This window comes from Artemia franciscana, unplaced genomic scaffold, assembly GCF_032884065.1.
Source record: "Artemia franciscana unplaced genomic scaffold, ASM3288406v1 Scaffold_1206, whole genome shotgun sequence".
NCBI lineage: Eukaryota > Metazoa > Arthropoda > Branchiopoda > Anostraca > Artemiidae > Artemia > Artemia franciscana.
In genome coordinates this window covers 151,721-165,321 of record NW_027062762.1, presented here as the reverse complement: position 1 = coordinate 165,321, position 13,601 = coordinate 151,721, and the positions used below count along the sequence as shown (strand labels likewise).

Below are 13,601 nucleotides of genomic sequence, written 5' to 3'. Positions count from 1 at the left end.
AAAACCCGTGTCGGACCCTATTTCATATACCGTGTTTTGGTTCATTTTAACATTCTCCTTGACATTCTATGAAAGGCTCGACTGGAAGCCCTTTGTGCTTTTGGGAAGTAAAGCTCAAACATGCATACCTTTCTCACTAACCCATAGGCTACTATGTGTAAACAATGAACGAGTTCTCTATCTTGCAGCCCTTGCCCTAAGGGTTTCGGGGAAGGGGGGTTGAAAATCCCATTTTCATTATTACTTGGCCTTGTGACAATGCTGCAGAAAATTGATGTTTCAAAATTTGATTTAATTTTTGATTTGGGAAGTGATGGGACTGTGGGGGGGGGCTATTGACTTGTTGCCCTCAAATCACTTTTGACTCATAAACAACCACTAGAAATTTCATTTTTAAAACAAAGGAGCTCCATCTGAAGTTTTTACTGCCTCCAATTTCATGGAAACTTTATATGGCCCAGGACCTAACTTACAACCCTGGCCCTAGGGCTCTGATGGGTTGCGCTAACCTGGAGATATTATTATATGTCCTTTAGTCTCTTTTGAACAAAACGGCTATCTTTATAATTTTGATCATATGCGTTTGGGGAAAAGAGGGCGTCGGTGGGGGGAGGGGAGGCAGTTGCTCTCAATCACTTTTGACTCTTTAAAGAAAACTAGAACGTTCAGTTTCTGATTAAATGAAGCTCCTCTAAGTTGTATATGACCATCCTTTCCATAAAAACCTTGTATGCCCCGGGTCATAACTTATTACCCTTGCCCCTGGTTCTGACGGGTTGTTTAAGCCCTGAATCCCTTATTATACGATCTTTAGACCATTTTCAAGGAAATGGTTCAAAAATTATGTCAGATTCATTTGGGGAATAGAGGACGTGAAGGGGTGGCGGGGGGGGGGGGGGGCTAGTTGCCCTTTGATCGTTTTATGCTCTCAAAAAAGGTCACTAGAACTTCTGATTTTCAGTCCTTCAAGATACCTTCAAAATTTATATGACTTTCTCTTTCCTACAAACCTGATGTGTTAGTGATGGGCTATTGATTTTAATATTCTATCAACTAAAAGAAACGCTCTTCTTTTAACCTTAGTAGAAGGGTTCCAATGATAAATAATGTTTATCGTTTTTTGATTCATTATGTTGTAATATGCAAAATAAATGAAATTGAACCAACCTTATTAGATTTAAAATATTGTTTTTTATTTCCAGAAAATAAGAAACAAAATTCTTTTGGGATTGAACATGTGATTTTAAGGTATTTGCTTTAACCAATAAACTCTAGCCAACAATTTGACTATGAGGATAAGAGCTAAAATAGTAATACCAAATAAGAGGATGTTGGCTAGAGCTTACATTCTACAGGTGTGGAAGAAAGACTAGAAAGTGCGTTGGACCTATTCAATTTTTTCGTGCTGTCTAATTTGAAAGACTAGTTACTACTAGTCAGGGTTTTAGATAGTGGTCGTATCACTCCTCTTAATTTCGCTGTTGGTTCTTTTAATGTTTTCTTAATGGAAATGGGCTCATCTCCTACGTGTCTAGTTAATGTCAGTTCTAATGCACTTTTCTATTGATATATAATTTATCAGGATATCTATTCTCAACAAATGTCTTTAATGGAAATGGGCTCAACTCCTACGTGTCTGGTTTCTATCAGTTCTAATCCACTTTCAAATAATCTAAAATTCTCTCCTTTTAACTTGAATGTGATGACTTGACTTAAAGGATTGATAATGTTTATTATTTGTTTATCATTTTTTTGGCAGTGTGAATAAAATTGAGCCAACCTGTTTTTATTTAAAAAATTATTTTAAAAAGAATATGGTTATTTAGTCGTATACATTTTTTTTCAGAAAACAACTAACAAAATCCATTTGGCAAAGAAAATTCAAATCAAGAGCAGTAGCTTTGAACAATTAACACCTGTCAATATTTTGAATAATGAAGCCTGGCGATAACAATCCTCTTATTTTTGCCGTTATAAATGGTGATATTGAAGGTTTGAAGATGATTATAAACCAAGGTGCCGAGATAGATAGTAAAGACGACTTTTTTGGTAAGACTCCCCTTCACTATGCTATTGAAAATGTAGATAAGCCTATTGATGATCGAGCTGAAGCTAAAAATGCTATAATGACTGAAATTGTGAGAATGCTTCTAGACATTGGTGCGAGGGTTGATGCTAAAACCCGATTTGGTAAGACTCCACTACACTGTGCAACAGCAAATGAGAGTAATACTATGACTAAAATTGTGAATATGCTTCTAGACAACGGTGCTGGGATTGATGCTATAAGCCGAAATGGAGAAACTCCGCTAAACTGTGCGATTAAAAATAAAAACCTTATAATAACTGAGTTGCTTTTAAGGCATGGAGCTAATGTTAATGCCAAAGATAATGGTGATTTAAGTCTACTTCATGTTGCAGTCTCGACGGGTAGTTTACAAATTGTGAAAACGCTTCTAGACAATGGTGCAAGGGTTGATGCTAAAAACCGAAATGGTGAAACTCCACTACACTGTGCAACTGAAAATGAGAGTAATACAATGACTAAAATTGTGAATATGCTTCTAGACAATGGTGCTGAGATTGATGTCATCGACCGACATGATGCAATTCCACTACACTATGCAATTGAAAATAAGAATATTACAATGACTGAGTTACTATTAAGGCACGGCGCTAATGTTAATGCCAGGGATAATAATGATTTAAGTCTACTTCATGTTGCAGTCTGGACGGGTTGTTTACAAATTGTTGACCATCTTTTAAATTGTGGAGCTGATATTAATGCTCAAGACAAAACCGGAAGAAAACCAATATTCTATTCCATTTGGAATGGCGATTTAAAAATGACCCAGTTACTTTTAACCCGTAAACCTGATATAAAAGACAATCCTCACTTGCTGAATATTGCTTGTCAAAAGGGATGCATGGAAATCGTTCAAGCTCTTTTGGAACATGATGCTGATATTAATGCTAGTGATTCAAATGGGCTAACAGCATTGCATTTTACTGCTTTAAGTGACTCTTTTAATGACTTTGAATTGCCTGAAAATAGTCTGCGTGTTGATAACTGCTTGAAAAGAGATCCGAATCGACCAACAACAGTGCCTTGTATTACATTGAGTCATTATCCAAATGAATATGTATTTCATTTAACTTCTTATAAAACTTTGAGGGATATTGTAAAAGTCTTTTTAGAACATAAAATTAGTGCTATTCATATGCCTTCAATATGTAATCCTGACCCTAATCTGCAATTTCTTAAGGGAGAAATCGCTAAGCTACTGCTACGTAACGGTGGAAATGTAGATGCTCAAGATGTAAATGGCGTAACAGCACTTCATAATGCCATTAAAAATGAATATGCAAAAGTTGTAGAAGCTCTATTGGAACATAATCCAAATGTGAATCTAGAAACAAAAAGAAATATTGCACCACTCCATCTTTCCGCTAAAAAAGGAATTAGAGAACTTAGCGCTATACTTTTGGACAAAGGAGCAGACATAAATGCTAAGCAAAAAGGTGGAATCACTGCATTGCATATTGCGTCTGCAAACGGCCATATAGAAGTTGTAAAATTATTGCTAGAATTTGGAGCTGAAGTTGATTCTGAAACTGGTAGGGATGGAAAATCTTGCGCTATAGTTTTGAACAAAAACACTGCATTGCATATTGCATCTGCATATGGCCATATAGAAATTGTAAAATTATTGCTAGAATGTGGTGCTGAAGTTGATTCTAAAACTCGTAGTTTAACTGCTCGTAAAACTGCACTTAATATTGCAACTAAAAATGGTTATCCAGAGATTGTAAAAATATTGCTAGAATTTGGTGCTAAAGTTGATTTTAAAATTGAATTCGACAATGAACCTTTTCACATGGAACGTGAAAAGAACGTCAAACTCCTTTTGTATAAAGAATTTTGGAATTTTGCTAAGGTAAGCGATATTACATCACTTCACTTAGCAGCTGAAATAGGAAGTAAAGAAATTTGCAAACTGCTCTTGAGTAATGGAGCTAATGTAAATGCTAAAAAAAAGGACGGAACCACTGCGTTACACATTGCAACTCGTTATGCCAACGTGGATGTCGTAAAACTATTGTTGGAATGTGGTGCCGAGGTTGATTCTCAAACTATAAATGGTATAACACCAATACACTTGGCGGCTCAACGCGGTGACGAGAAGGTTATTGAAATTCTTTTGAAATTTGGTGCTAATATTAACTCTATAGATAAGTATGGTCGTGGAGTACTGCACTTTGCTTGTATAAACATATATGATAATGACATATGTCCAGAAAGTATGTGTGAAATACTTTTGAAAAAAGGAGCAAACGTGAATTGTAAGGAAATGAATGGAACGACTCCATTGCACCTCGCAATACAAGAGTATAGATATGAGTATGTAACTTCTCCTTGTCTTTGCTATATATTGCTGGAATTTGGTGCCGAGGTAAACTCTCAAACGGAAAGTGGCGTAGCACCACTACACTTGGCAGTCAGCTTGGGGTCTGAAGATGACCGTTATCCATATATTTGTGGAATGCTTTTGGATAAAGGAGCTGATGTAAATGCTAAGCAAAAGGACGGAACAACTCCACTGCACATCGCAATTCAGTGTAATCACGGAACTGTTGCAAAACTATTGCTAGAAAGCGGTGCTAACATTGACTCTAAAACAGAAAATGATATTACACCACTCCATGTGTCTTCTCAAAGAGGGGCTAAACATAGTTTTGAAATGCTCTTAGATAAAGGGGCTTTTTTAAATGCCAAGCAAAAGGATGGTACCACTGCGCTTCACATTGCAGCTGAAATGGGCCATTTAGAGATCATTCATATTATACTTTGGAAAAAAGGAGCATGGAATAATTTGACGAGGAGGGACGGTGTTAATATAAATGTCGAGAAAAATGACGGAACCACTGCTCTGCATATTGCAACTAAATTTCGTCGAACTCTAATTGTAAAAATGTTACTAGAATACGGTGCAAAAGTGGATTCCAAAACTAAGAATAACATCACACCATTGCATATAGGTGCTGAACAGGGTTTTTCTGACATTATTAGATTCCTTTTGGAATTTGGTGCTGATATTAACTCAGTAGATGATGTCGGTAGAACAGCACTTCACATTGCTTGTAATTACACTAAGGGAGGTGAATATGTGGGCAAAGAAGCTATTCGAGGTCTTGTATTCCACATAGTTAAACTGAAAGCAGCGAATCTGTTTGTAAGCGACCAGAATTTACTTTACTACAATCAGTGCTTCAGACTACTTCAGACTACGTTACTACTACCGACTACTATTAGATTTCCAAGTTGGTGTGTAAGTTGGCAGGAATTCAGGGATTTTCAGGAAGATTGTGAACACGAAATAGCAAGCATGAAGCGTGAGAAGATGTTTCATACTAAACTGACATTTTATGATATTTTGGTAAGAAGTCAAAGTTCATTAGCAATACATATGAGGAATGAAAATTTAGTTCAAGTTTTAGAATCAATGGACATTGCAGAAAAATATCCTATGTATGCCAGCATGATAAAAAACAATTTCAGAGAGGCAATGGAGAGAAAAGAGTTACTGGAACAAGAGAGTGAAATTTTATATTTTCTTTTTAATGAAGCTACTGGGTTGCCACAGGAATGTAGCGAAAAAATATTGAGTTATCTGAGTAATGAAGACTTTAGAATGTTAATTGTGGCGGTTCAACCTCTTAGAATTCGTAATCCTAACAGGAGCTCTGTAGAGTGCATTAATTGATTCTCTAGTTCAGTCGATTAAAATCAATGATAAATAGCTACTGTGATATTGAGTTAGTTTTTAATAGCATTGTGATTTTTTTATGTTAGTATTGTTACATTAATATTTATTAGCACAAAAACTTTAATTAAGCATTGCTAATGTTAGATCCGAAAAACCTTTATTTGGGCTTGCTTAAAACAAAAACACAAGAACATAAGTATCACACACAAAGGTGCACATTTAAATCCAAGTTTAATTCAAACAAATTGATAAAAATTATACCTATGTATCATACCTGTACCTCCAAACTTTCCCAACTTTTCAATAACCATAAAACTTTTATCGTTCCCCTTACATAAAGTTCGATAAAATTTGCTCCCCTAAACTGTTTAATTTCTTACAAAAATAAATTAAATCATCTTCCCAATCTCCAGACACTTGGCAAAAGTAAGGACCTATCTTCGACTTCACCCTTCCAATATGTTTTCTCTTGTCACCGAGCAGGAAAAGTATTCCCCTGATATTATCCACTTTAGCTCCTCCTTTTCAAGCCTTGCCTTAAGATATGAGTTCCACCCCCACGCTTTCTAACATAAATAGAGAGACGGACACAACGTTATATCACAATATCATTTCTGGATTTCCTGTTTCTCTAAAATAATCCTTACCTGGTCGGATACCACCCCCATTTCTACCCTTAGCTCTTTCCCGTTTGTAGCTTCTCTACAACTTTCTAAAATATACCTTCCTTGGTTAGAAAGATCGGAGTTTTTGAAAAAGTTGTGGGAATTGATTTGATTTTTAATTAATTGATTTTGCTGGGAGTGGATGTCAAAAAAGGGATTTTGACCAGTATACAAAAAGTTTTCACTAGCTAAATTAACATTTTTGACATCTTCTCACATCGAAAGAAATTATTCAGTTCTCCATTATGTTATTTAAAAAACTCCCCAGTCGGAATCGCAAAAAACAAAAACAAAAAGGAGTATTTTCTTACGTTGCATTTATTCAAATACCTCATAATTCCGCTATTAATTTTATTGTTTTCATATTACAGTGTAATATGTTAACTGTTATAATATGAACCAAAATTAAACGTTAATAACACAACGTAACTTTTGCAATGACAAATAACAAAATATTCATAATTTTAATGAGAGGGATGATAATAGCTGATGGATAGACATCTAATTATCAATATTTGGCTTCAGTTTTATTAATAACAGCAAATCCTTCTGTTCTGTGTTATTCAATCTGAATGTTTTTGTTATAAAGTTTGTAACGAAAATGGAACTTTTTTTGCAAAATATGACCAGGGAAATGCTATCAAAAACTTCATCAAAATTTCAACATTTCAGGGTGTTTTTCGGGTATTTCTGCCTGTATCCAAAATATTTCATACCCCCTTTTAAATTCTACCTCCACATCCTCGTTAGTGCTTATTCGAACAGATCCTCTTGTAGTATCACATTCTCCGCTTCCTTTTCATCAAATGGATTTATGATCCATGATTGTATTTCCATCGTCAGAGCACTGAAATCTGATTTTGGAGTCATCATACAGACTAATTAAACTTTGAATCTTGTGTCTGAATGTTCTCATCAAGCTATTTTACCTTTGATAAATTTGGTATATACTTTAATTTTTCAAGAAAAACTCAATACCTTTTTTCAATTGAGGCTACACCCTTATAAATGTAAGTTAGTGTCATTAAACTCTCTCACCGAATCTGTCAAATATGGGATATCTGCTTTCGAATTATCTGAGTAATGAAGACTTTAGAATGTTAATTGTGGCGGTTTTCTTTTAAATATTGATATCCTTTCCATAACCTCCATAACTTAATAAAATTGAGTAAAATCCTCTCTTTTTAGAATGCATGTAGCTAGAACTAGTATTTTCTAACAAAAACCTGAGCTGGATGGAGTAGGGGGAGTAATGCTTGTTTCTAATATTATTAAACAAATAACGTTTCAGTCTCCATGTTTTAACTTAAAAATAAATCCAATTGCCCTAAGATACATTCCCTACTTGTTTATCCTTTTTGAGGCTGTTATGTGAATATGAGTGTCCTCTCTGGCATTCAAAACTCTCTGGTGAACTTAGCAACAATGTTGAGTCGGTTCAAAAGCGTTCACTCTGGATCATTTACAAAAAGAGGAAAATGCCATACTCTTTCCTCCTTAAAGCCGCACGTATTACCAAAAAGAAACGAAGGATACAAATTTACTTGCGTTTTATTACGTCTGCAATTTCTAACCCCGTACAGAGGATAAATTTCATCCAAACAAATTATCTTCCAACAAAAAGGTATGGCGAAACAGCAATATCTAGTTTTACAATAATTTCTGAACTTACCCTTTGAAAAGGTATGCTCTTAGCTCCGATATATTACATAATTTATAATAACGAAACAGTAATGCTTCATGCATAGGAGACAAGTGAAAAGGAATACTTTATTAACTATACTTAATGCATTGAGATAAACAAGCAAATTTTAAAAATTAATCTAATTTGCCCCCCCCCCCCCTTTAAAAAATAACTATAATCGAAATGAATCAAGTAATAAATTGCACTAACCAGTAGGTAAATAGTGACTTCCCAATAGCAACCAAACTCTGGAAAGTGTGATTTTGAAAATAAGAGGTAGGGGAGAGGGGGGCGAAACCGTACGTTTTTGAGTTTTTGACCCCTATAAGATGTTCTTCTAAAGATACAAACTTTGTTTTTACATGAACAGAAAGCTTAAATATTCATCTTTCTTAGGATTTTTTTTTTCAATGACTTCCATCAAGTCGTTTCTCAGTGAGACCCAAAAACATATGACGTCTTAAAGTGTCCGAAGTCGCCCCTACCGTGGGGCGACTTCAGACATATGAGGGGCATTTTCGGACATCTATTAGTTAACGATTAAAACAGTCCATTCAGATAATATAAAAGTAGCAGAATTAAATGGAATATCAAAAGAACTCTAAAGGTATTTCACATTATTATTTTATGGCATAGCGAGAAAAGTCACACCCAAATACAAGGCCTTTGACTGCCTTATCGCTCTGTCCCTCTTGCAGCAAAAGGAGTAGGCAACTTCATAATTATATCATCAAAATCAGTTTCAGCACAATCGGGCCATTCTGGGAAGATGAACTTTTCACTTGATTTGCGGAGGTAGTTTATTTTAGCTAATCTGCCACTCACTTCTTCAATCTCACAAACATAGTTTTGCAATCTTTGATGTTTGAAATTTAATGTTTTTGATGTTTTGATGTTCAAAAATTTGATGTTTATGAGAGTTTTTTTCGCCATAAACCTCACAAGCACAAATTTCCAGGAGAAAATTCTTCGTCAGTCTGAAGTCACTGACACTTCCAATGTCTCCCTGATGGCATGTTTGAATGGTGCATAAACCGAAACATCAGGGGGCTGAATGCGATGAGAGCAATGGAGAGGAAAGGTCAGAAGATGAATGCCATTATCTTTGCACAAGGAAACTACTTCAATTGAAATATGTCTTTCATGATTGTCGAACAAGAGCAAAACAGGATTATCTTTGCTAGGTTTAACTTCTTTCTGGAAGTGCTAAAATGAACAAACGAAATTTTCCGAGGTCATCCATCCACTGCGATGGGCTAAGCCAATGCATCCTGGTGGTCCATCTTGATACATTCTCTCAAAAGCCTTGACTCTTGGAAAAACAAACACTGATGGAATAGTCTGACCAGTTGCAGACACAAAGCACAGCATTGTGGTATTTTCCCCTCTTTCTGCTGACACGGTCTGTGCCACCTGTTTTGCCCCCTTTTTAGCAATCACCTTTGGAGCGTGAAAAACTGTGGGTACTCCTGTTTCGTCGCAGTTCCAAATCCTACCAGGACGAAATTGTAACTTGCTATACAGTCCCTGAAGATTACGAAAGAAGGCACCAATTACAGTGGCATTGAAGCCGGCAGCACAAGCCTGGCTTGTATTTTTCGGTTTTCTAATGGACAAAGTGGCATTACGCTTCATAAATACTTTAAACCAGTCAAATCCTGCTCCTTCATTCAGCTCCCAACTTGGTGGGAATTTGAGCTTCAGAGTTGTTGCCCATTGGTAGGCTAACTTTCTCGTTTCATTTGGATTTAGTCCGTGTTTCAATATTGAGCAGTTTTCGAGGTATATAGCAAGATCTCTCTCTCTTGTTTGGGAGTAAAAACGAACTTGGAACTCTCCCGAACACTATCATTATCATTGTTTGTACTCTTGTAGCGTTTACGGCATCCACAAGGGTAGACTTCTTCAAAGAAAATTCTTCCGTGGCTGATCAGAAAGATGAATTCTCATTTAAGACTTGTCTCACAGCACGCTTCAATAATTCTGGATCTGGGGGGCCACCCCCTTTTCGAATATAGGTGCTAACCATCTGTAAAATCAAAATCTAAAATGTCAAGCACGGAGAGAGAAATGTCCCAAAGTTTTGTGAGCTGATTTTCTTTGAGAAAACATACTTCAAAAATAGTTCTTTGCCTGGGTGTCTGGATTGATGAATAATAGATTTCAATATATATTTTGTTGTGGGATTCTCGCGCTGGGGTGACCTCCTCTGTTAACTCGTATCTTGTATGTTGTTTTTTTTTTTTTATGACGAGATGTTGTGTTTTTTCTATGCATTTCTACTGTCCCAGCCTTACGAGCTCTGCTCTCTGTTGGGGCATAATATTGTTTTTGTTTTTTGAAAGTTGAATTTAATAAGTTCCTATTCCTAGTCTATAATAAAATTGAAATATTTGGTAATTTCCTAGCCCTAGCTACTTCCAATTCCAGACTCGGAGATACTTCCATCAGCAAGGGGTGAAACCGGACACCTCGAAATGTGTCCGGAGTCGCCCCCAAAAAACTGTCCGGAGTCACCCCTTATTGACGCCATTTTGAAAATTTACCTTTTTTTGGAAACCGCCAGACATTTCTTGATGAAAATTACGAAGAAAATACCGGAAACATACCTCTTACGATCCTTCTAACTTACGAACCTGTAGCTAAAATAGCTTGGAAAATATTTGACGAGGACTAAAGATGTCAAAATTTCCAGAGAGTATATAAAAACTTCTTTACCTCTTATCTCAGTTGTCTTTGGCATCAAATATTCAAAACTTCCGCCTAATGTGCGCAACATGAATGGCATCTAGCAGCGATTTTCTGAATGTATTAGTTCAAAGACTTTGGACGAGAGGTCCAACGGACGGTTTCGCCCCTGTATGGTTTCGCCCCCCTCTCCCCTACATCAAAATACTTGACTTTCTCATGCTGACAGCAAATGCATAAAAGCCGAATAATTTTAATATTTTTCATTAAAATGCAAGATTTTCAAAAAAGGAAAAAATCCCCCTAAAAGTCAAATAATTTTTAATGAAAATCCTATTCCTTTATGCAAAAATGTTTAATTTTCGATTTTTTTGCCACAAGAGCATCAAAGAGAAGAATGCTTTTTTTCAAAGGTTATCATTATCAAATTAATGGCTCTAGAAATGATGCGTGGCCCATTTGAATTAAGGTTCAAGGACTTTATACCCTCTTTAAGTGACCAAAAAGATCGGAACATCTATTTTGAGATAGCCATTTTGTTCTGCATAGTCTAAATGTCCAATAACTAAGTCCCCGGGCCGTAGAATCTCTCAATTCAAGAATCTCTTGCACAGGACACTAAACCCAACATATTGACTGATTGACGAAAGAGTACTTTTTCCTCAAATGTAATGAAATAAGACAAGTTTTAAAACTTAACTAAATTATCTCTCCCTACCAAAAAATATAATAGTAGTATAAATGAAGAAAGTAGTCAGCTACAACGAATCAAACTATTCTTGGTAACGAACTGTAGTAAGGAGTGACCCGGCTCAATTGTAACCAAAACTCTAAAAAATGAAATTTTGATTCCAATAGTTACATCAAAGGAAACGTATTTTTATGCTGATTCTAAATATATAACTTTCATCAAATTTAGTCTTACTCATCAAAAGTTACGAGTCTGGGACAATTTGCCTTATTTTAGAAAATAGGAAAAAAAACCCCTAAAAGTCCAGTAATTTTAACCAAAATCAAACCATCAGATTCTGCGTTTCAGAGAATCCTAGTGAAGAAGTTTCAAGCTCCTATCTACAAAAATGTGGAATTTTGTATTTTTTTCCAGAAGACAGATCATGGGTGCGTTTTTATTTGTTTTTCTGTTGTTTTTTTTTAGAGTTGATCATATCGAACCAGTGGTCCTAGAATGTCACGAGAGGGCTCATTGTAACAGAAATTAAAAGTTATAGTGCCATGCCCTTTTTAAGTGACCAAAAAATTGGAGGGCACCTAGGCCCTCCTCAACGCCCGCTCTTTACGCTAAAGTTTTTTACTGTTTTAAAAAGTAGAGTTGAGAGAAAAAGTCAAACTTTAGAGTAAAGAGCGGGGTGTTGAGGAGGGAACAGCCCCTTTAATATACAGAATAATTTCTGTTTGTTCTAAGTTTTCATGTCGCTCTTTACTTTCAGTAAAAAAAAAACTTGTTCTTTTTTATTTGACAGTAAGTAAGGAATGACTCGGCCCAATAGCAATCGAAACTTAAATTTTTTTTTTTTAAATAATAACAGCTATATTAAAATACTTGACTTTCTTATGCTGATAGCAAAAATATAAAAAAAGAAGTTAATTTTAATGTTTAGCATTGAAAGCTACTAGCCTGAGAAGCTACTGAAAGGTACAATTTGCATGATTTTCAAAAAGGTAAAAAATACCCCAAAAAAGTCAACTGATCTTTATAAAATCACATTACTATCTACAAAAACGTAGAATTATCAATTTTTTGCCACAAAAGAGATACAGGATGCGTGTTTATTATTTTTTTTAAAGTAATTCAGGGTAATATCAGGGTAATTTTTTCAGTGTAATTATTTTTTCTTCTCAAACTAATAGTCCTAGAAATGGGAATAGGGCCCATTTGACTGGAAAATAAAAGTTAATGCCCTCTTAAAGTGACCAAAAAGATTGGAGAGCAACAAGCCCTTATCCCTAACGATATCTGATATAAATTTTGAGAAAGGAATTTTTTCAGTATAGTTCGAATGTCCAATAACTAAGTCCCTGGGGATGACTCCAAGTGCCCCTGGGGAAAGGAATGTAAGTTATACCCAATTTTTCTACATTATATATATCTGGTGATAAGTCTTAAATAAATGCGACTTTTCATAACTTACTAGAAAACAGATGAATATTTCCAATTTCATCTTGTTTTATAGTCAAATGAATGAATGAACGAAAGAGAAGATCTTACGAATAATAATTCGAATAATGACCTCTTTTAAAGGTAAAAAAAACTTTAGCGTAAGAGCGAGCTATTGAGGAAAAGCAACCCCCCCCCTTAAATACGTAATATTTTCTGTTTGTATTAAATTTTAATATTGCTCCTTACTTTAGTTAACAAACTTATTTATTTATGTAATTGCTAACCTCTTTTAAATATTGTTGTGAAATCAATTTCCCCTTCCGTGGAATAATTCATTCCCAAATGGGAATTTCTCTATGGAAAGATTATCCCACGTAGCTCAAATTCGAAATATTTGCGGAACTAATTTTATAAAGCATAGTAACAGAACAATCAAAGAGGTAGAAACTTTTTATATGGAAACGTAAGTCATAAGTAGAGCAATTCTCAAATGACTGAAATGAATGAATGAACGAAAGAAAAGGTCTAACTTCCAGTTGAAAAAAACTTTTTTAATTTATTTTCTCATTGTTCTTTTAAATAATTCTAGAAAATACTGTTCCCCCTTTATGGAAATTCTCTTCTCTCCTGATAAATTCCTCCGTGGAAAGATCCTCCGACGTAACCCCCTCCCCATG

The 13,601-nt window shown here is 35.3% G+C and overlaps 1 protein-coding gene across 5 annotated transcripts in view; it reads left to right on the top strand.

Moving 5' to 3' along the window:
- Positions 1-5,801, top strand: part of LOC136042383 (ankyrin-3-like) — a 39,260-nt gene extending 33,459 nt beyond the window's left edge. For all 5 annotated transcript variants that reach the window (XM_065727367.1, XM_065727366.1, XM_065727365.1 and 2 more), the window contains exon 2: positions 1,847-5,801. In XM_065727367.1, coding sequence (XP_065583439.1) covers positions 1,935-5,765 — 3,831 coding nt within the window. In that variant the 5' untranslated portion in view covers positions 1,847-1,934 and the 3' untranslated portion in view covers positions 5,766-5,801. The remainder of the gene's footprint in view (positions 1-1,846) is intronic.
- The last annotated feature ends 7,800 nt before the right edge of the window (positions 5,802-13,601 follow it).